The following is a 24,407-nucleotide window of genomic DNA, read 5'->3' as shown; positions in this document are numbered from 1 at the left end:
ACTGAGACGAGGTTGTCGACCCTAAAGTACAATTATCTTGTATTCATACGAAAAATCGCAAATACATGATATTCGACACTTTGAAATGCCTTGTTTATCAATTTTAGGGTTAAAATATCCAGAAACTGAGACGAGGTTGTCGTTCCTAAAATAGCTACAATTATCCGGCATCAATACGAAAAATCGCAAATATATGATACTCGTCTCTTTACATGCCTCGTTTATCGATTTTACAGCTAAGATCCACAGAACCTGAGGCGTTGTTGACCCTAAAGTCCAATTATCCTGTATCAATACGTAAAATCGCATGTACATGACACTCGTCTCTTTTGAATGCCTTGTTTATCAATTTTACGACTAAATTATATAGAACCGGAGAAGAGGCTGTCGTCCCTAAATGACAATTATCTTGTATCAATACGAAAACTCGCAAATACATGACTCTCGTGTCTTTTAAATGACTCGTTTATCGATTTCACGGTTATAAAATACAAAACCTGAGACAAGGTTGTTACCCAGTACGAAAAATCGCAAATACATGACACTCGTCTCTCTGAAATGCCTCGTTTATCAAATTTACAACTAAAGTATATAGAACCTCAGACAAGGTTGTGGTCCCTAAATGACCATTGTCTTGCATCAACACGAAAAATCCTAAATATGAGACTCTTCACTTTGAAATGCTTCGTTTATCAATTTTACGACTAAAATAGACAGAGCCTGAGACGAGATTATCGTTCCTAAATGACAATTATCTTGTATCAATACGAAAAATAACGAATTTATAACACTGGTTACTTAAAAATGCCTCGTTTATCAATTTTACTTCTAAAATATATAGAACCTGAGACGAGGTTGTTAACCCTAAAGTACAATTATCTTGCATCAATACGAAAAATCCGAAATACATAACACTCGTCACGTTGAAATGCCTCGTATATCAATTATACGGCTATAATATATAGAACCTGAGACGAGGTTGCCGACGATATAATATACAAGATAATTATCATTTAGGGACGACAACCTCGTCCTAGGTTCTATATATTTTCTGCGTGGAATTGATAAACGAGGTATTTCAAAGTGACGAGTGTCATATATTTGCGATTGTTCGTGTTGATACATATTAATTCGGGCATATGACTTCACAATAAAAAAAAGTATTGATGATGACGTTATTTTATTTCAACGGATATTTCGTCTTGTTACTATAAGACATTATCAACGTAAATTGTTACAATTTTCTCACAAGTTTTTTAAAATATAATTTTCAAAACTACATAATACACCGAGGACGTATAAAACAATACTTAACAAAACATATAACACATAACGGCAAACCCTAGGGTGTTTAAATTAAATTTTTGGCGTAAGTCCAGAAAGAGCCAGTGGTGTGTCTTAAAACAAATTCTGTTTGAAACGTTTTTTCTAAGGGTTATTTCTGATACAAACCATCCTGTTTGTCAAACTACTGAGGTGTCTTACTCACTGTTAGTGAAGATGACACATCCCAGCTAAATTTTTAGTATTTGTTGAATTATACCATTTTCTTCTTAAGAAGTCATATTTAGAAATATGTGAACGTATATTTATGAAATAAATAAGAAACCTATTCTACTATAACCTATAGTTCTAATAAAAAAGACGAAATATGCTTTTAATAATTTGCTTAGGTAAATTAAAAAGTATAATTGTCTGAAAATTTTCTTAATTTCTTTGATGTTCTTGTAATAAACGTTTGATAGTGTTATTACGAGTAACATCATAAGCAGTTTTGTTCTGCCAGTTTCGTATATTGACATCGATGTGTGGTATAGACAACAACAACTTCACACATTCAATATGACCATCACGAGATGCAAGATGTAATGGTGTGTTATTGTAACTGTTTACGTTGTTAATGTTTGTGACGTCATGATTAATTAAAACTTTCAAAACATCATGATGACCATAACTTGCACTGTAGTGATATGCATTCCATTTATATTCATTCACAGCATACACATCGCTACCAGCATCAATCAAGCATTTCACTATTGATGGTTTATTGTACCATGCTGCTATAATCAAAAGTGTTGTTTCATAATCATCTCTCATTTTAACGATACTTGGATGATCAATAAGAATTGTTTGAAATGTCTTGACATCGCCATTTATAATGATATTTTCGAGTTCTAAACACAAATTATGTGGTTAAAATTTGGGACAAAGGGTGCCAACTTTAAATTAAAAAAATTATTTTCATGGAATACTTTCTTTCTCACACTTCTGAATGATGAAACAAATTTGCACTAGATGAAATAAGGCCGAAGTTCGCAGTGGGCGCAAAATTTAAATAGGAATCTCTATTTCTAACCTCTTAAGTTTTAAGAACATTTATATAGTCAATTGTCTAAAAATTACAACTTTAAGAACATAATTGTTAATAAGTTTATTTGGCTTATGTTATTTTTTCGTAAATAATAAAAATTAAACTCATCATTTTTTAAACTGATATACGACTAAGTGTAAAAATTTAAAGTGCGTATTTGATACTCTGTTTTATTATTAATGTAAATTCCCTGGAAACAAAGTTGCCGTGAGCGTTCGCAGTTGACTTGGGTGACATTTTCGTTCAATGTTTCCATTTTTTGCACGCATTAGTTTTATTTACAGTCCTCTGAAAGAAGAAAAACGCTGTTAGTTTTTATCCTCGATTTTAAAAACAACGATTTGAACCTAAAGTTGTTCTTTTGTTATTCGTATTTGCCAGAAAGGAAAGGCTCATGTTCTTATAAAATTATATATGTAAGAAAAGCGTGGAAGTTGCTGCTTAGGGCATGTATTTAGTCGAAATTAGCAAGGAGTAATTGTACGGGAGGGCATGGATGGATTGTTCAGTGAGGAATTATCATTAGTAGGAGTTATCTAGGCGGCAATTTTTTTTGGATTCTCAAACAGTTTTTTTTAAATTTTAAAAGTGGCAAGTGACATTACAGTGACACGGTGAGTTGTTAAGAATCAAAATGGGAGTAGGCAGACTGGCTTTGATTGGCTCACCAAGTATAAAAGTTTAGGGGGAAGTGTGGGAAGAAGTGGAGAAGAACATCTATTGTGCTACGAGTGGTGAAAACTGGAGTAATAGTACTACGGTAAACTACAAATGGTTAGAAATGGGATTGACAGTACTGTTAATCATCAAAAACTACATATAGAGACGAATAAATTAAGTCTAATTTCTGCGTTATGCAAGAGAACTAGCCCCAGTTTTTCTCGCCTAAAATCTCTTAGCCTATCGGTTTTATCTTAAAATAATTTAAGTTTTGGTAAGAAAACTTTTTCCAAAGCCTAGCATACAGAACTGAACAGTACTATGCACAGTACACAGCAACAAGAAAAACTTTTAAAGTTGATGAGTGTTAAGAATTAATAGCATTGGAATAATACTTGTGCTTACTAAATTGTTTTCTTCGCCATAGTAGGATTATTATATAAAAAAAAGAACATTTAAAATTTACAATAAAATACACGAAGCTTTTTGTAAATAAAACTTTACATCTTCAGGTAAGTAAGGATTATTTACGAAAAGCTTCGTGTATTTTATTGTAAATTTTAAATGATCTTTTTTATATAACTTGTGATCACGTTTTTACATATACAACCTGTTTTAGGTAGTAATAGTCTTTTAGCAATACCACAATTACTGTGTATCGAGAAAAATTAACCTATCTCCACCATATAAAAAGCTCCATACCTTCAAAAGAGTAACGTTCCTTAGCACGCTGGAAACTTTTTGGCTTTACATCACTAAACAAAAACACTGTTCAATTATATTACTGCTATCTTTTAACCTTTATCAATCTGTACAAACATTTAACAAACAGGCTGTAGAAATATTTTAATTGTACGTGACAAATATTGAAGCAGCTGTAGTTCAATGACAACAAATTCTGATTCTGATCAATATGGTGATGTGTAGAGACGATGACAAGTAACACATAGAGGATTTAAAATATACCTACTTCTGTTGTTGTTTTCCAGAAGAAGAATTTACAATTGGTTTCTCGTACTCTATAAAATACAATAACAATTTTTTAAAATTCGCACAATTTATGTTAAAACTTTAATAAAATGAAAAACTCACTTTTCAGACTTTCAACTAAGTTCATTAGATCAGTTGTTAATTGGGAATAGTTGGGTTGGGTTTCAACTTCATCAATCAAGTTTCTATAAACCGAACATTCATTGGGATCTACACCAACAGTGGTGACGTCATCTATTGAAATATTTATTTCGCCCAATGGATTTGACAAAATATCTGCTTTGTTCATTTGATGAAGGTGTGAATTGAATGTTGGGATAGTTCTTGGAAACGAGGATAGCCTGCGAAGTTGTCGTTCAATTTCCAACTTTTCTGTAAATAACTCAAAATGAGATTTTAAATTAAAAGCTTGAACGTAATCTGCAAATTCTTGTACTTTCTTATTGTCGACAAAACCATCACAAATCAATTTTGCTTTAAATTCTTCAGATTTCTCATCGAATATCCGCAGTAGATCTTCTTCTTCTTTATTTAATATTTTGAGAAATTCGTCTAGTCGCTTTAACTTTCTTTCTTTTAATTTTTGAACAAATACTTCCCTTTCTTTCTCCAAACTTGTTAGAGCGTCACTGTATTTTCTTGTTAACTTTTCCAACACCACTTTTGTTTCATTGAATGATGTAATAAACGACTGAAACCACTTTTTGGCTTCAAGGCCAAAATCATCTATCGATTTAATTCTGTGATTCTTATGTTGTCGGTGTTTACAATAAACACATGTTAACAAATTTTCACAATCAATACAGGCAAATTTTGCAAGCGAGTCATGTTGCTTACAAAATGGTTGGAGTTCTTGCAATTTTTGACTGAAAATGACATTGATATATGATTTTTTGGAACAAGAATGAAGGTTTTGACATTTCTCACAGATCTTTAAACTGCATGTTGTACAGGAATAGTTGATCATCTGGTTGCAGTCTTTACTTTTCTGACATATAGAATTAACTTTTTCACCAGGGGAGCTATGAACAAAGTAATATCAATTTTTTTAAAAAAACATTCTATGTAACTAAATTATATATCCTTATTATCCATTATAGTGAGTTTCTTGACATATGCTATACAATTTTTATGACGACCATGAGCTGCTATTTTTGTTACTTTTTTCTTATTTTTCGAACACTTTTTACTCACGATATGAATATTTGATATAAAATTTCTGCTTTAAAATATCATTTTTCTATGTCTGTTATTCTTTCATGAAAAGCTTTCAGATTCGTAATTTTATTTTTTTGATTCACATTAAAACCACATTTGTGTATTTGTAACTCGAACTGAAATGTTAGAAACTAACAACTTTTTTAAAAAATTATGTGTTATTTCCATGCGCGATTGTCTAAAATAAACATTCCGCCAAATACTGAGAAAAGTAATAAATGAGCGTTTTTCAGTATTATGTACATAGAATTAACTTACACTTTGTCCAAAATGCTTGTTAATGTAAACACTTTCATTAACGAGGATGTTGTTTGTTCGTTAGTGATTGTTGTCTTTTCAGTACATCTTACTGGACAAGGCAGTTCAGCACTTCCATCTTCCTCAAACAATAAAAGACCATCTAGACAATCTTGGCAATAAGTGTGTCCACAGTTTAATTGTTTAGGCTGATGATAGGTGTCTAAACAAATCTTGCATTCCAACATTGCAGCAAGCTCAACTTTTGATAAAGCCATTTTATTACAGAAACTTGAAAATATTTTAAGTATCTTTTTTTATTAATGTTGAGTGAGATTGTTCAGTATATAAGTCGTAAGATATTACCCTTTACGTAAAATCTGTCTTGGAATTATTTTTAAAATTATTTAACAGAAATATTCTAACTTTTTTTTCACAACACCCAATCAACTTACCACAAATGACACACGCTATAAATATTTAAATAAACAGTGGATTGATAATCTCTTTTGTTGCCATAGCTCGTATTTGCTTTTAGAAACTCTCCATCGTAGAAGCTTTAAGTCACTCCGTTATTCAATGCCTTTTAAAAGCTTATAGTTATCATTTAATTTTAAGTAAAATGACGATACTATGTTATTCGCTATTTTTGTATTTTTGATTTTCATATCATTGAAAATCTTGTAATTTACATTTTGTAATTACGCCCATTTGATTGTGCATACTTCCATATAATTTTTCATCAGCAGCATTCCATGAGGAGCTGAGATTTATGCCCAATATTTTAAAGAATTCCTGACATTGCCAGGTAGTTGTTTTTGTTACCAGTATCGTCTCAATTGACTTTTGTTTGACATTCGTCAATCTTAGATTTCTTCTGTTGGTCCAGAACATTTGTTGACACTGTTCGACAGTCCATTATACAACACATTAAAAAAGCTTTATTATTGGTTTAGTATTTCAAATTTCCTATTAACATTCAGAGGACAGGTTTGATGTAAATCTCGTGCCAGAGATTCTTAATCTCTTTATATAGATTCTGTTCCAAAAATGATACTTAAACTTCTCAAGAAAAAATTTGAATTTGAACAAAAAGCAAAAAAACAGTAAACAAGTTCTCCTTGTGGGTTATTATCTTTTATCTAGTCCTTACAGAAAAATAATGACGTCAAATAACCAACATTGCTGTTTTCCAGGGGATTGATATGTGTTTGTTGTTGCCGTGGTGTCACGAAATGCCTAGTAAAGTAAATTTAGAAAAGTTCTTAAAAAAAGCTTTGTTTGTCTTTTTATAACTTCCATATAACACCTGAAATACACTTACAAGGGAAAAGATAAAAAGATTAAAAAAACGGCATGCGACTGAGCAAAAGGTTATCTTCCTACGGTTTTCTTCAAAAAGTCTTGCCTGTACAAAGTACAGATTTCAAATGAAAATTGTAACCACTCTTTCAAACCTCCTAATTTTTAATTTTTTGATATACCCAAGGATATTCTAACTTAAAATAATCTGGAAAATGTTTGGTACAGTTTATTTCTCAATTAAAAAGTTAATGGTTTTGTTGAATTAATACATACTTCTGGCATTTAATAGACCCTAAAATTTTATTTATTTATTTGTTGCATTTTAAAATATGACTTCTAGTGAATACGCTGCAGATCCGAACGATTCTTTTTTATCGGAAATTTTCGGAAAATGTCTTAGAAGTATCTGTGATCATTTGTAAAACACGCGCAAAACATATTCAAAAAGTAATGCCTTGATGTAATTTAAAGGAACCGCAAAATAAATTATAAGAGAGAGAAAAATAAATATTTCATATTTCATATCAGCTAAAATAAATGCCAAAAAAATTCGTATAAAATCGAAACAGCAACTGTTGTTGAATCATTTCGCAACTAAAAGTCATTGATAACCAACCAAGCTTAAGATGGAAAAACGAAAAGGAGTATTCATTAAGTAGTTTTTTCTCAGTAATGTTACAATCCCGTAGGAACATCTTTAAACATATATTTTGTTAGGAAAAACAACATTCAATTAAGGAATGCTTTTTCTTCTCCCCTATACACCAAATATGCCGTTTTTAATACATAGTGAAAAACCCATTCACGTTAAAAGATTTTGAATTTTTGAATTCTTGCGCATAGTACAATATGTAGTTATACAAAGTGACGCTTTATGGACCAGCGGAGACAGAATGTGTATAGGGTGTTAACGTCAAATTACGCAAGTTTTTGCTGACTGTAATATAGTTAATAAAATACATTCTTTACTGCATATAACTATTCTATTGGCATATTCAAAATTAAGTAGAAATATATATCGTCTGTCTTACGTAGCCTAAGTGCTAACTAGATAAAAGCACCAAAGTAAATATAGTTTGTAGTACTCTTTGATGAGCTTGTTACACGTTTTTCTATTTAAAAGAACATGCACCAAGCGTGTTTTGTGATTATTGTGTTTCTAAGAAAATCAGCATTTGAAAAATTCTTCGTTAATTAGTTAAAGCGTACTAGCCCGCAAACATCACAATAAATCGTTAGTGATAAAGTTCTGCATATAGAAGTTGCTTTACTGGAGTATGGAAGACAACAATAGTTAAAACTATTAAATGTATGTGACTAAATAATTAAGGCTGCCGTGAAAAATTTCACAGAAAAGTAAGGTATTTTTACAGCAAGTTACTGAAAATGAAACTTTCCACAGGAAATTAAAATTTTTATTCTGCGACAAATGAAACGTTAAGTTATTAAAGCAATTTGGAAGAGAAAATACAAAAAACTTATCCTTGACTCTGAAACGTGAAGTTATTAAAGCAATTTGGGAGAGAAAATACAAAAAGGCAAAACTTATCCTTGGCTCCTTTAATTTTATGTTATATTGATTTTGTTTTCAATAGCTTTAGATTTTGCATCTTACTTTTTTTAATATACTTTTATGAATCAACAAAATTAGCTTTTAATAAATCTGGCAAGTTCTTTTTTATATAAACTTATAAGGGGGCAGCAATGTATGTGATATACAAAAAAGTTTTTTGTTGATTTAGAGTTTTGCAATTTCTTAAAGAGAAATTTAGTTTGCTATTTGGTTTAATTGAGGTTTAGTGAAAGGAGAAACAGTTTGTTCCCATCCATTGTTTTAATGGTTGTAAAATGTAGTTTAAAATAAAAATAGTATTAATAGCGTGCTGTTTTAATCGATGTGTGAAAGTATAACCATTTCTTTTCTAAATACCACCTGCCTGTTCAATGTCTTAATATGAAACGCACAATTTTCATCATATTCAATGTTGAAACTTCATATACGTAAATAGACCTATTTCAATATCCATTTCCATTCCGCACAATACACAGCCGGAATAGATATACTAACATGAAAACGAGGTTCGTTTAGAGACAATTATAATTTTTTAGCGAAGTGATGTACATATAGTTTGTTTACCTTTATTATTTCTTATATTAACTTGTCAAATGGGCAAATTATGAACTAAAAAAGAAATAGAAAATGGCATTTATTTTATACCCTTTGGGTTTCTTAAAGTTGATTAATTTGGATTTTATATATAGCTAGCTACACTAGCACTAGTTTGGTTACTACTAGCTAGTTGTTGGAGCTTTAACCAACGTTGTTGACATATATATGTACTTTATTTTTTGTTAGAGACATCTTTTATTTTTTGAAACATCTGTAAATAACGTTATGACTTGGCTATCGTAGGCTTTTTGAATTATTTGTATTCGGCTGAATACTGGTCTTCGTGTGATATATTCAACAAATTGTAATAAAAGCAATGAAATCATCCAAGGTAAAAGCATGCTTACTTATAAGTACCCTTGAGCCTTGATTCTTTAAAAATTATGGCCTGTAAGAATGTTACAGTTGTCGCTACTATTGTTTTTTAAAGTAACAAATTGTTCTGTTAATACCCAGTGGGCACATAACGTTATTATAACGTTATTTTTAAGTGTTTTTTTGTTGCCACGTTCGGAACCGAAAAATTACGTTATTTAAACGTTTCTTTTTTAACGTTTCTGGTTTGAACATTAAAAAAAAACGTTTTTATGACGCTTCTTTTGCAACGTTTTCTACACAAACATAAATTAAATGTTTTTGAAACGGTATGAAAATAACGTTCTTTAAATACCGCTTAAATGACGTATTTTTAACGTTATTACTGTGACATTATTAAAACAGTATACGATTAAACGTTTTTGTAACGTCTCTTTTATAACGTTATTTACACAAACTCAAAGTAAACGTTTTAGAAACATGTGCAAGCGATACGATATTTGAACGGTATTTAGACCAACGGAATGACGTTATTAGAACGTTAATTTGGAACATCATTTGAACGTTACACGCGGAACGTTATTTGAACGTGTGGGAAAAGTGGTTATTGAATGTGCAAACGGTACGTTCGTTATATGACCGTTAATTGAACGAAGATGATAGATGTGCATATTTTACATGAATAGCCTAATAAATATGGAAGGATATACTCTGTCTATTATTTCTAGTAGGGGCCATGGCTTAGATGGAGAGTCCTAGAGTATTTAATACTTTATTCTTTTAAAAATTCATAGTTTTTATTTCCATTCAAATTCTTTCAAGCGTGACATGAACATAATTTGTTATAATGATCCAAATCGCACGTGACTTCATAAATTCAAATAATTTATAAGTTCATGAATATAAATGAAATAAATTACCTTGCAGTGATTATCTTGGCCCCCATAACATTTATTCAAATAATAATCAATAGGCATTTTTTATTCTTTTCACAAAGAGAATAAGAACAATTTTAGGAGAAACCTAAATCTATTTTCTTAAAGAAGGGAGCTACACTGTAGCTACTAAATATTTTTATTTATGAAAATGTGTGACCTTTGACTAAAACATTTTCGTAAGAACAGCAGCATGTTCAGTAGTTTATCACTTCTTGAACATATTCAATAAATGATACACCTACAATACTAATATGAACTTGAACAGACAAACCAAAACAATGAGCCAAAATATGTTTATTATAAATTTATACTGAATGTGAAAGGATATTAGCAAGGAAGTGTGACACTAATTAAGAGATCTCACCTCTGTGCACATAGCTAGCGATAACATTCATCCTATATTATCTGGCTAGGATGAAAATATAAGTATAATATATATAGATTATAATTATATAAGTTATTTGAAGTTTCAGTAAACTAGGTAAATATTTCAGATTTTACAGTATAGAATATAAACTTTTTGGAGGAGCAAGAAACAAGACGTTTGTTAGCTTGCTATAGCTAGCTAGCTAGTCAACATTAAAGTTGTCATGAATACACTTAATATCAATAAATATTCATAATTGTTGTCACACTACCACTATTAATACCCTCTATGTACTTTTATTCACTGCGACTCTTTCAATACGGCAGTTGAACATTATAAAACCAACATTTGTTGATAACTACGGTCAGAACAGCTAGTAAACAACTTGGCGTCCTGAACATTATCTAAACTAACCTCGTTTTCATGCAATGTTTTGATTTTTCGCTACCACGGATGACTTTGAAAAGGCGATATTGAAATAGGCCTATTGTTATATCACACTGTAGGCTTGACATTTAATTGTTATCGAAATTGTGGCTTGTTTAGACATAAATTTTACTTACGTTGACTGTTAAAATCTCATTGGAAAAGCCTCTGGACATTTCCAGAGGCTTTTCCAATGAGTTGACTATTGTAAAATAATTTAAAATTGGTGGAAGGTATTGTTGCTTTATCGCTTTTGGTCTACACATTGTTTTCATTCAAATTTCTTTTATAAGAATCATCGAGGCTCAAAATCCGAAATTTTAAGAATATTTTAAGAATAATGTGTTTTGTGGAAATTCAAATAGTCGGAAATATTCACTTTTTTTGTTGCTTATTAGTTCTTATTGGTGTTTTTCACATTTTTTCAGTCAGTCATGTTTTAAATTTTCTTTGTTTATATTTTCTATCTACAGCATGTGCAAAAAACCGCAAACCCTTTAACTTTTGTAAACATTGGAAACTCATTGAAGCTCATGTTTTTTAATAAGAATGCTCATCTTGAAGGAAACCTTTTAATGTTTTTTAACCTTTCTAATTTAAAGCGTAAAAAACACGTAAAAAAGGATCAAAATAGGAGCAATATATTTTTGCTCATGTTACTTTTTCTGTGACGAAAAATCGGATTAATCATTTGTCCACAAAATACAGAAAGATTCTACTTGATGAAACGAAGTTTCAAGTTCTAATGATAATCCTAACAAGAGTTATTATATTTTCCGATTATAAGGATTTCATAGAGATATTTAGGGGTAGTTTCGAGTAATAGGCAATATCAAAGTCTCTGCGACATGCAAGTGTCTAATAGATAAATATTTAAACTTAGTAAGTATCATAGCCGTACGTACAGTTTTCAACCCAATATGAGGGAATTTGCTTACCCTCGCCTACAATGCTCCCGCCAGAATACGCCGGAGGATGTCACTTTGCACCCTCCCTCTTGTGACAAGGTAGTGCTAAACCAATTTAGCTTGAAAATAATGTAATAACAAAGAAAAGAATTACCTTGTTTCTGTCAGCATGTTCTAGATAGCGTTCACAGCAAAAAAACATAGAATTTTTCTTTCTGGAAATTCGTCCGGAGCCATATTTTACAAATCTGTTAACGTGTGTATGTTAATTAATGATGACAGAAGTAGGTCCCTGAAAACAAAATGATAATTTTGAAAGTCGGTTAACGATGGCAACACCGACAAAGTAACAAATCAAGCAATGTCCCGTAAATTTTTGAAAAAGGTGAAGTTCAGTCGGCCAATTTTCGTTTACATATTCTGTTGAATTTAGATGATATAAAATCAAGAACTAGAAAGCTATTAGTAAAGAATTCCATAGAATAAATATAATAAATTGTGTTTTTCGCGGGAATTAATTTTCAGCATAATCCGCAAAATTAATTCTAAAATTAAAAGTAAGAGCCATCCGAGAAGGTTTGTTCCTGCCCAATGTTGCATAATTGCGAAATTTTGTATAAGAAAATTTCTGAAAAAAAAGTGGCCAGGTTTAATTTGCAGCTTTATGCAAAGAATGACGTTACATAAAATTACTGGCTAAGAGATCTAGTGCCGCCCATGTCCTTTATAAACAAAATGATTTTGCACAAAATTGATAATGTTTTTTTACGAAACACGGTTAAATCCAGGATGCACTGAAGACAGTGGTAGAAATAGGGCAGATAAGATTCAATCTAAGATTATGCCATTAAACAAAAAACATTTTTGCAAAAAAATATATTTTTGTGATTTAATACCCTTATGAGAATACTGAATTAATCTCTTAACGGTTAGCTAGTTTGGCATATTGAATGATTCCCTTTGTGTTGTAAGTTTCAAGTTCAAATGATAATCCTAACAAGAGTTATTATATTTTCTCGATTATAAGGATTTCATAGGGATATGTAGGAGTAGTTTCGAGTAATAGGCAATGTCAAAGCCTCTTATAGGTATGGGAACAAAAATCTGGCACGCATGTGTCTAATTAAAACTTAGTAAATATTATAGTCGTACGTATGACTTTCAACCCAATATGAGGGAAGCTGATTACCCTCGCCTATAATACTCCGGCCAAAATAAGCAGGACGATGTCACTTTGCGCCTTTCCTCTTTTAACGAGGTAATGCTTGATCAAGGAAAAAATTAGCTTATTTCCGTCAGCATTTTCTACATAGTGATCCGTATTTTACAAATCTGTTAAAGGGAATAAAATAGTCCCTTTTGGCGTATGGTAATGTTAATTAATGATGGCAGAAGTGTAGGTCCCTTGAAAGTCGGATAACGATCAGGCAAAACTAACAAATCATGAAAGTGTTTAAAGTATCTTTCACGATATATAAAATCAAGAACTAGAAAGCTTTTAGCAAAGAATTCCATAGAAAGGTATAATAAATTGTGTTATTTCCAAATTTTGAATTTTATTTAACAATAAGATAAATAAAATGTAGTTTATTAGGAAAAATTTCGTGGGAAATAATTTTCGCGGATTTCGGCATAATAACCGTGTAAATTCGAAAAGCTTTGTACCCGCGAAATTTTTAAATAATTGTGTGATCCGCTAAATTTTGTATAAGAAAATTTCTGAAAAATTTTCATGGTCGAATTCTCCACTTCCACAAACTACTTTCACTTACTTCTTTTGTCATCGTTTTTTATCAGAAAAAAAAAACGATTAAAAATGATAAGATAAAAATCTATTGTATCTTTCAAAATAAACTACCTCTACTCATCGATTACAAAAGCATCTACTTTTTTTGTGTTATTTATACATATATATATTATACTGTCACTTTACTCCTTAACCAATTAGAGCCCTCAGACGCCGGTCCAAAATTCATTTTACCAGCCCTTCTTTTTAATTGTTTTTGTAAACGAGGAAAAGAGCTTCCTACGACATCAAAAGTGGAGCCATAAAGCTCTTTCCCTGGATAGAATTCGTCTTTGTAAATGCTTTTTTTTTAGATTCTTCGACAATAGATTTCAAAAAATAGTCAAAAATATCAAAAATAGTCAAAAACACGAGATTTAGTCCCCGCGAAATATTAGCAAATGGCCTAACCGCAAAGAAAAATCTCCGCGAAATGCTTAATTTTCGTGGATGTCCTTAATTGCGAAATTTAATTCACGCAAAAATTCATCGCAATAAAGTATCATATTCTACCGCAGTATTTAATATTATACAGTATGTGTGTTCTTGTAAAAACAGTGCTATGACAGGATTTGCGTTTATAACACAATAAGTAATTAAGATAACTAAGCTATATCATAAATTTTGCCTCCAAAATTAAGTGCACTTTTTGGAGAAATTGATAGACTTTCATTACTGAATTTATTCTAGATTTTCTTATAATTTTCTTCTTGATTGAAGATTTATTCAGGTGACTACGGTGTTTATTTAATGAAATATTAGTATTAACACTTAATAAAATATTGACGTCAACTTCGAAATACCTCCTTTGTTCGTCTATATTTTATGCATTCCTTTGAGGCCATTGCTTGTGCAAATTGTTAAGCAAATACAAAAATATGACTTCTTCCGGAACGAGGGGAATTATTATGTAATTTGTTTTCTGTCATGGCGTTGTACATGGCCGGCACAACAAGTCCAACATCCCTATTTCTCTTTTCTATAACTGTCGCTATTAGGATGTTTATTGGCCGCATCAGAAAATCGCCTTATCAATTTCAAATGTCCAATTGAAATGTGTGCAACAAGTCTCTCATCTTCTCCTTAAGTGTGACAAATTCTGGTATTGAAGAAGCTGGAAAAGAGATACTTGTGTGTATACTTGCTGTGTATTATTTGTTCTTAGGTGAGAAATTATGCAATTAGACCATGGATAGGATACGCTGTTGTCAGACGGAAGTGGATTTTCCCATTATCAAATCGATTCTCTCATAGGTATGATTGAATAATGAAGTACTTTTTAATTTGACCAACTGCAAATCCCGTCCACTAAGATGCAACTCATTTAAAAGATATTTTTTATGTCACGAGAAGTTATTGATGTAATATACAGAATAGATCTTTTTTCTCATTCGTTAGTGTACTTTTGCCGTAATTGAATTGGGTTTTTAAATCAAACTATTTTCAGAGGAAACTAGTGATAGTGTAATACAAAATGAAATTTAGTGAAATGTAAAGTTTATAAGAGGAACAAAACGGTGGCAAACGCTTTATCTATGATATCATCCAGACTCCGTAAAATAACAAGAATATATGTGTTTACGTAGTACTAATGTTCTCAAACAAGATTTTAAGTTCTAGTTAAACACTCAACACTCAACTGAGACGAACAACACTTATACGATTATACAAGGATTTACAAAGAAGTATATGGGTAGTTAGGCCTAGGAACTAATAAATTTACATCATCTTCTCTAACAAGATTTTAGTAAAACTGAAGTAACTTATAATATCAAACTTTATCAATCCGAAGTAGCAGAAAAGGTAACATGGAACGGGAAATGTACTACCCCTTAAATCTCGATTAAATTCTTATAATCGGAAAAAAAATTTTTCTGTAAAGTTTGGACACGTGATTAAGGGTGCTCCCTACTCTTAGTAACGAAAAGCATATTTTTAAGGAAAGTGGATTATTCTAGTTAATATGTATATATAGATGTACAAAGTAGTAAAAATATGGTACAGTATACAATAAGCTACCGCCCAAGTGTGTTTGAGAAGAACCCACATAAAAAAGTTCATTATTTTTAAACTATTTGCGTAAAAATTACCATTTTATTCAAGATTTTAAAACACAGACAAGAGACATTTTAATTTCCTCTGGGTGATTACATTAATGTTGGTTGAAAAAAACCTGAATGATAAGAAGCATGTGTTTTTGAATGGGTCAAGGACAATGAACTTATTTAATTTCCCTTGGTCTTGCATCAATGAAAACCTGAAAAAATAAACACTTCTTAAATGATTTTGTCAGATTTGGAAATTGTTGGTATGGTTGGAACTTTGCATATAATATTAGTATTAGTTGCCAAATTGTTTAGCTTTTTCTTTTATACTTTTCCGAATTAGCCTTAATTATTTATAAGATGAAAAACAGTGCTTTCAATTCCATTGACTTGGCCATCCCCTAAAGGCACTGGAAGCTTCACTATATGAAAATGTTTTCTTTTTCTTTTAGATTGTGTACAATGGGAGTGAGTGATGTAATCTTCTAATGCGTGTGGTGAAAAGAAGGCGAATCCGTTATTGTTTTTCTGCCCAAAATTGAAGCTATTTAATAAATCTTGATAAAGTTAAAAAACTGTTTTGATTTGTTTGTTTTTGTTTTAATTGTTTCCCGTGAGTTTTCGAAATTCGTTCCAGCAGATTCTGTGGCTTCTACTGCCGGTATTTTTACGTGAAAAAAATACTGTTTTGTTGTGAGGTCATTTACGAAATCGTTACGTTAGGACCAACTTCTGCGGGTTGTACAACTCGATGTATCACATATCTTTCAAAATACTGCTAAAAGTGTAATTTTGTATTGCGCTCTTCACTTTTACCATTTTGTGGGAAAAGGCGGTACAAAATTTTAACACGCGTTATTCGTTTTTGTTAGTTTCGCGTAATCTAATTTTCTCGCACATTTTGAAAAGAATATCCCACGCACATCAAATACTCGCGCAGTCTATTCGCAAAAAAACTGTTGAATTGTTCCGCAGAGCGTTCATTTTCCTACCTCGTCCCCAGGGTTCTTCTATATGATATTCAATTTTGATGTATTTCGGAAGATGTTAGCGCCAAAGAAACAAGAAGCGCTAGGGACAAAGTATTGGATAGTTTAATTTTGCTTGCAACTTGCGAAATGCTTCGCAACTTTTCGTATTCATGCAAGATAATTGTCATTTAGGATCAACAACCTCGTCTCAGGATTTATATATTTTAGCCGTAAAACTGATAAACGAGGCATTTAAAAGAGAAGAGTGTCTTATATATTTGCGACTTTTTGTATCGATACAGGATAATTGTTATTTAGGGTCGACAACCTCGTTTCAGGTTCTACATTTTTTAGTCGCAAAATTGATAAACGAGGCATTTCAATGAGACTAGTCTCATATATTTGTGATTTTTCGAATTGATAAAGGATAATTGTCATTTAGGGTCGACAACCTCGTCTCAGGTTCTGTATATTTTAGTCGTAAAATTGATAAACGAGGCATTTCAAAGTGACTAGTCTCATATAATTGTGATTTTACGTATTGATAAAGGAGAATTGTCATTTCCCAGTAAACACAAAGACGTCTTAAAGACGTCTTTTCTCGTCCCTAGCTCGTTCGAACGTCTCTCGACCAGAAAAAGACGTCTTAAAGACGTCTTTATAAGACGAGTAAAATCTCGTTCAAAAGAAACGTCTTAAAGACGTTTTTATTTGGTCTCCGTTAGACCAGTTATATCTCGTTTTAAAGAAGCGTCTTAAAGACGTCTTTATTTGGTCTCCGTTAGACCAGTTATATCTCGTTTTAAAGAAACGTCTGAAAGACGTCTTCATTTGGTCTGTGTAAGACCAGTAAAATCTCGTTCGAAAGAAACGTCTCAAAGACGTCTTTATTTGGTCTCTGTAAGACAAGTATAATCTCGTTCGAAATGAATGTCATCAATTCTTTTCGTTTTAAAGATAATTTCACAAGAAACAAATAACTACGTTATTTCTTTGCCCATTCGCAATTATTGGCGTAGAAATAAAGGTTTTGATATTTCAGAATTTTATATACAGAGGTAGCCAAAAATTCGAATTAAATTTGTCCAAAAAAGGATACATTTTACAATGAAAACAGCGTTCGTATGACCGCATAGAATAAACTTGTAAAGAACATCGTTCTGTTTCAACAAATGTTGCATTTGACGTTTACTTTTGAAGTTAAGGGAATAATGTGCTCCATAACACAACAAGTAAATAGCAAAGCAAAAAAGGCTGTATTTATCCGAGATATGAATGGACAATAAAGAAAATATTTTGCTGATTAAAAGTAAGTATCTTAGATATTTTTTGTACTTTCTCGGGCAGAAACATTTGTGATTTTTGGTCCTCACGCGGCAGATTATGTTTACGAGTTATTTTAAGCCAGTTTGAAATCAAGGGGAGCTTTCATCAATACTTGGAAAATAATACTTTAAATGCTTAGTTTTAGCTTCACTATCCCTTCCCCTTCAATTGCACGTTACACATGTTCTAAAGTTTTAGACCTATAAAGTTTGTTATTGAAGAAAAACAGTAGCTACTTTATATATTGGCGTAATGACTGAAATGCATTTTATTAAAGGGTTGTTTGGAATATATCTTCAAAGAAGAAACCCATTATCCAACGTGCACAATATGACAGATATATTTTACAAGCAGAGCTCAGACCGAAGTGTTAGTGATTGGCGAAAATAAATTGACGCTGTTGTTCAAGACAACCTTCAAAGATACTAACTGTTATTGTTCATGCTCAACAATTTTACTTTTGTAGTATTACACTGTATATTTTGTGTCATACATGCACGCTTTTTTTATAACCAAAACAGCTTCAAATGCTTGATTGTTGCTTATTTGTTGCTCATTGAACATTCATCTTTTAGAACAAGAAAAGTTTCCGAAAGTAACCATTTTGTCTTCGTTGTTGTTGCTTATATAAAAGCTTGTATGTGATATTATTTTATTCTTATTAAACTGTTTATTTATATAAATCATATAAATATAAATTTTCTATTAAATTCTTCATCATCGTTTTCTTAACCCTTTTTTTGTTTTGGTTTGTCACATCTCCATCAGAATTAAAATTACTAAAATCCTAATACGCATAGGCTAAAATTATTTGAGTATAACGTTTGAAAGAGACTAAATAAAGACGTCTTTAAGACGTTTGGGTACCTACGGGAACGTCTCAAAAACGTCTTTAAAACGTCTTTAATACGTCGCAAAAAGACGTCTTTTTACGTTTCTCAAAGACGTCTTTAGACGTTACGCTTTTAGACGTCTCATCTGGTCTTCAAAAGACATTTTTAAGACGTGCTTAAGACGTCTCGTGTTTACTGGGAAAGTCGACATTTTTTTTAAATAAATTTAAAGCGTAAGATTTTTAACTAAATAAAATTGGTTGAAAAAACATGTAATATACAAATTGGTATTAAAAAATAAACGATAAATGAAAACTTATAAGCCGTTTTCATATTTCCAGATGAATCATAATAACGCATAAAAAATGTAATTACACCGTTAACCTTACTCTTCGGACATTTTTAAAAACTATAAAAATCCGAAAATTTTAGGTGAATTTAAGGCGGGAGATCTTCAAATAAGTAAAATTGCAAGAAAAACCATTTATATACACATTGGTATTATATAATTAACGATAAATGGAAAACTATAACGCCGTTTCCATATTTGGAAATTAAGTTTATTGTGAAAGAAATACAAATGCATTGATTGCGCGTCGAAACGAAGAGATAGAAAAACGTAAAACATACAATGAACGATTAGGATGTGTTTTTACAAATGGTAAGATTATTAACAAATGCGAAAGAAAGTTAGTGTTACAAAATAATTTAATTCAATTTGTTGTATGGAGCATACTTTTCTTTATTCTTTTACTGATTTATTTTTCGTAATTGATGACAACAAAACAAATAATAACTTTAGATTCGACAAAATGCCAACAAATCATTAACGATTTAGAACAATGGATATCAAACAAAAGTTGGAACGTTTGTCAAAGGAAGAATTTTTTTGAAACTTCTGTAATTGGTAATTGATATATGCAACATATGTACTGATAATTAACTGTATTTTTAGGTGCAACTCATTATGTCGAGAAAAATTGTTACTAAACATTTCCAAAGCAAAGACAAAAATATTACAAGTTGTCAAGCTTGTAACGGGCAATATACCGTTCCGACAATTAACGAATTTCCTCAATGCATGCTGCAATTGCATCCAGAAGATGTGGAGCTGTTAAGGGTGTTCCTAACAGATGCAGGGGTCCTGCATCTGTAAGGAACACCCGTCACTAATATGGTTATCGACAACGAATGGCACCATAAAGTCTGAAAGTAAGACTGTTACTTCATTGCATTCATAAATTGTCGTTATTGCTTTAACTATTTATTTTGTAAATTTCAGAATAAGCCAACAACCGTGTTGAAACGAATTAATAATGTTGCAAACAGTGTTCGTCGAACAAACTTACTACGCGTATATAGTTATTTAATGGATTCTGAAGAATCGATGTATAGGTATGTTTATATTACAAGAACATTTTTGTATATGCGTATTATGCTATATATATTCATTGCTTTTTTTTTTTTTGCATTTTATTTCATAAAATAGTTTATATATATTATTATAGGTACTTTGTCAAAGTCCTCTAAAATTTCATTTCGTCTAAAGGTGTTGTCACCAATTGTCAACTATGGCAATGACTATCTGTGATTACAATATCACTTTGATAGATTGATATTTAAAACCGTCTCAGGTATGATATATTTGAAATAGTTTATTTTAAATATTCATATTTTTAATTATTCCTTAAAATGTTTAAATGAATTACCCATGATTCATAATTATAGGTGCGGTTAATATGGGACGAAAGAGAAATATCAATCCTGGAAAGTCATTGGAAAACAAGTGGTTTAGTTCAACATATTGGCAATGACAACACTCTTTTTTAAAAGACGCTGTCCGACAACATGGTTTTCCGTCCTGATTTATTACAATTAGTCCCTTCGAATGGACCTTTCCACAAGTACGTTGACTGACATCGAATTTGTTTAAGACAGTTAAAATGATGCTTGATATATAGATTTTGTTTCGGATGAAAATACTTTTACAGCGCTTTGGCATCCATAGTAATAATTTGTTGGAAAATGGTATGTTGTCGCACATACATATAATGCACATTTTGGAGCAACTTATAAGAGGGTATATGACGGGAAGCAACTGTCAAAGATGGAAAAATGCTTTGTTTTCAGGAACCAGGTGTGAATAAACTACTCATAACACAAAGAACTGGAAATCATATAAAAGTAAAATGTGGACTTTTATTTAGGAAAAAGCAGTCAAACTGGAATACCTGCTTTTACAGATTTGAATGTCAGAATAAAGGGACTATCCACCTCCATTTGCTCGTTTGACTAAAAAATCCTAATGAGTTAGATTTAAATAGATTTAAATGGAGAATGGAAGAGAAAAATCCTTCTATTGGATATCATGTAACTATGCTTGTTTAACATCTTAATATTTAATTGAAATAATTTCTATGAATTATATCTTTAAACGCGTTCTGATTTCAGGTGAAAACATTACAACCATCTGCAAAGAAAGTATTTAACTCCTCGATTCAAAGTATGCAAAATCATGTCAATGAGAATGGGACAATAATATTGCAACATGACGCATTGGCATTTGCAAATAATTTGAGGGCATACATCGACACTTTATTGGGAACATTGTTGTGCAGAATGGACGTCCATGTAATTATAATTATACAACAAAATTCAAAGATGTGTTTAATTTATTTTGTAAGTAAAAGAATTATTTTGTGATTATTTTGTTAATGTATTTACATTCAATTATATATTCATAGCTCTCAGTGGAACAAATGTGGATGGCTTTACTCTAGTGTGCCAATATCTATTTAACTTGAAGGTAACGGAACCGGAAATGACCTACATTTTGCGGATATTAAGGTTAGTAATTATAACCAATAGACTTTTACTTCAGTATTTGTGTTTTAAATGTATTTATGTTATTATATATTCTTTAGATTGCATAATTTATTGTGCCGAAGCCCTCAACCACAACCGAAAACCCTATAGTATTATGCTATCTAAATCGCCCCCAATACAGCAAACACATGAGTTTGTTTCAATATATTCGTAATTTTGATACAAGCAAAGCTGTAAGTTTTACAATATGCCACTTTCACTTAATTAGGGTGTCAGTGTTTACTTTTATTGTATACTTTTAATTACGGTTAGGTTCCAATTCCCTACAAAGATGGTATTCCCAGATTAGTGGGAACAAGATTTGTGTCTGTTTTCAATTCATACTACTTTTGGCAGCACACTTTAATGAATGTTCCATTCCAAAGTTTCGTCGAAATAGTATCTGAGGAGTCGGAAAACATGCCCCCGTCCATAGCATATTATTACAATGCATAAAATAAAAATAACGTATTTTAAAGTGATGTAGATGCGATAAAAGGATACCTGCAACGAGAAACGAATAAAGAGTATTACATCAGAACCTTTTTTGAGTATCGTAATTCCTTAGAACTGTTGGCATATATGACAGGTATAAAAACAAGCTTTTATGATTTTTAATTCCACAAGAAATTGTTAGTACCCAAATATTTCCAAACACATTTTTATATTTACAGGTCAATTGGAATCTGACGATGAAAATCAAAATGTTTGCGTAACTGAACAAAAAAATGTGTACTACTATACAAAAGTATTACTGGTCTCACGTAAAAAACTACAAACACATAATGTAAGAATTATTTTAACAAACTATTTCATTGTAAGTTATTAATAGCAAAAAAAAATTAAAATGTTAAATGATTAATTTTTTAGTCAGAGGATGATCTAATAACCAGTAAGAACAACAGTAAGTGCAGGTGTTATTTACTCTTTGCAATACAACAGCATAAGGGAGGTGTAATTCACTCTTTCGAATTTAACAGCATAAAGGAGCCTTGCAAATTTGGAAGCATAAGAGCATACAGAGGATAGTGGCTAACCCTGTCATGCGGATGGGAGTGCAAAAAATGCCCTACATGGTATACTTTCGTTCATAATACCTAATCGGTAATCCCAATGATCCTGAAACTCTTAATAGTTGACACAGCCATTTTATTATATATTTATATAATAATATATATCAAATACTTAAAGTGCTGTTGCACATCTCGTTAAGTATTTGACGTTTGTGAGGTTTAGTGCCCTAAGAAATTATTAATTTTGATCAGACCGATAAAAAAGTATCTTTTCAACAAAAAATGCACTAAATAAACAATACAACTCATTAGAAAGCGTATCAATTGCTTCAATTTTTGTCTAATGTATTATGATGAATTTTTTACAGGATATTATTAATAAGTAATCTTAAGAGGTTATTGCTCATAATATTACTAGATATAATTTAAATTGCTTGCATACAAGTCGAGTGAAATTAAAAGCGGAGCTTTCCTATGTATATGTGTTTCAATCCGTTATGAACAATTAGATAAACTCCATATGCAATTCATGATCTCGGACGGTTGGAACCAGGCAGCTGAATTAAAGTCATAAGCAACTCACGATATTGATTTAACTAGGCAAATCCACAATCTGCGTGCATAAACCTACGTAGCATATGTGCGTCAAATTCTTGCTATCAACCTCTTACACTTATGTAATACAAAATTACAAATATCGGAGATATCAGTTTTTATTAATTATTTTTAATATATATAATGTCTAAATAATGTCTGGGCTAAAAAACAAACCGTTTTTCTCAGGCCAAAACGGAATGCTGTCCTCGCAGTTATTTTTCAGTTGGAAAAAACTTGACATTTTATTTAAGGGATCTTTATTAGGCCAATCTGTTGTCTTGTGTTTTCGTTTCGTCGTGTTTCTTTTTCGTTTACCGTGTCTCGTGCACCATACCGGACATTAAGTACTTAAGGGTAGCTAACACTTCCGGGAAAGACGATGATGTGAGAGCATTTAAAAAACAAAGAAACTTGGTGGTCAATATAAATAGGCAGGACAAGAAAACTTTCTTTTCCAACTTTGGCCGAAGTAATATGAGTAAAGGTTTTTAGAAATCGGTAAAACCTTTGTTTAATGAAAAAGCCAAATATGGTAAAGAAAGAATTACTCTTGTTGACAAAGATATATTATATAATAATGATAGTGATATTGCAAACATATTTAATGAATATTTTAATAAAATTACTGACAACCTTAACATGCCACACATTCCTCAAGCTCTTTCATCCGAGTGTGATGCTGTTCTTGCTGCAGTTGAGAAGTATGCGTCTCACCCTAGTGTCCTCTTCATTAAATCGAAGAAACAGACACATACTTTTGAGTTGTCTCCAATTTGTGAGGATGTCATGTTTAAGGAAATTCTTGCGTTAGATGATAGCAAGAAAGTCAGTGGTTCGATTCCAACGAAGATGCTTAAATTAGCTGCTAGATATTGTGTTCCAGTACTTACAAAATGTTTTAACAGTTCTATTATTGACAGTTCTGTTTTTCCTAGTCTTTTATCTTTGGCAGAGATAATCCTTTTATATAAAAAGGGTAGCTCCACAGACAAGGTAAATTATAGACCTGTCAGTTTGTTACCAACTGTTTCCAAAGTTTTTGAGAGAATTTTAGCCAAACAACTGT

At 31.3% G+C, this 24,407-nt stretch overlaps 1 protein-coding gene across 1 annotated transcript; it reads right to left on the bottom strand.

Moving 5' to 3' along the window:
- Positions 1–1,163: 1,163 nt before the first annotated feature.
- On the bottom strand, positions 1,164–6,064 carry LOC130648384 (E3 ubiquitin-protein ligase TRIM56-like). The gene is made up of 5 exons (XM_057454430.1): positions 5,498–6,064; positions 4,124–5,043; positions 4,002–4,050; positions 3,734–3,786; positions 1,164–2,174 (listed from the first exon to the last, which is right to left on the bottom strand). Exons 1-5 carry the CDS (start codon positions 5,752–5,754, stop codon positions 1,708–1,710), a joined length of 1,746 nt encoding a protein of 581 aa, XP_057310413.1. The 5' UTR covers positions 5,755–6,064; the 3' UTR covers positions 1,164–1,707.
- Positions 6,065–24,407: the final 18,343 nt, after the last annotated feature.

Source organism: Hydractinia symbiolongicarpus, chromosome 1 (assembly GCF_029227915.1).
Source record: "Hydractinia symbiolongicarpus strain clone_291-10 chromosome 1, HSymV2.1, whole genome shotgun sequence".
NCBI classification, from domain to species: Eukaryota; Metazoa; Cnidaria; class Hydrozoa; order Anthoathecata; family Hydractiniidae; genus Hydractinia; species Hydractinia symbiolongicarpus.
Note: the sequence above shows the minus strand (reverse complement) of the source record. Positions and strands in the feature narration are given on the sequence as shown.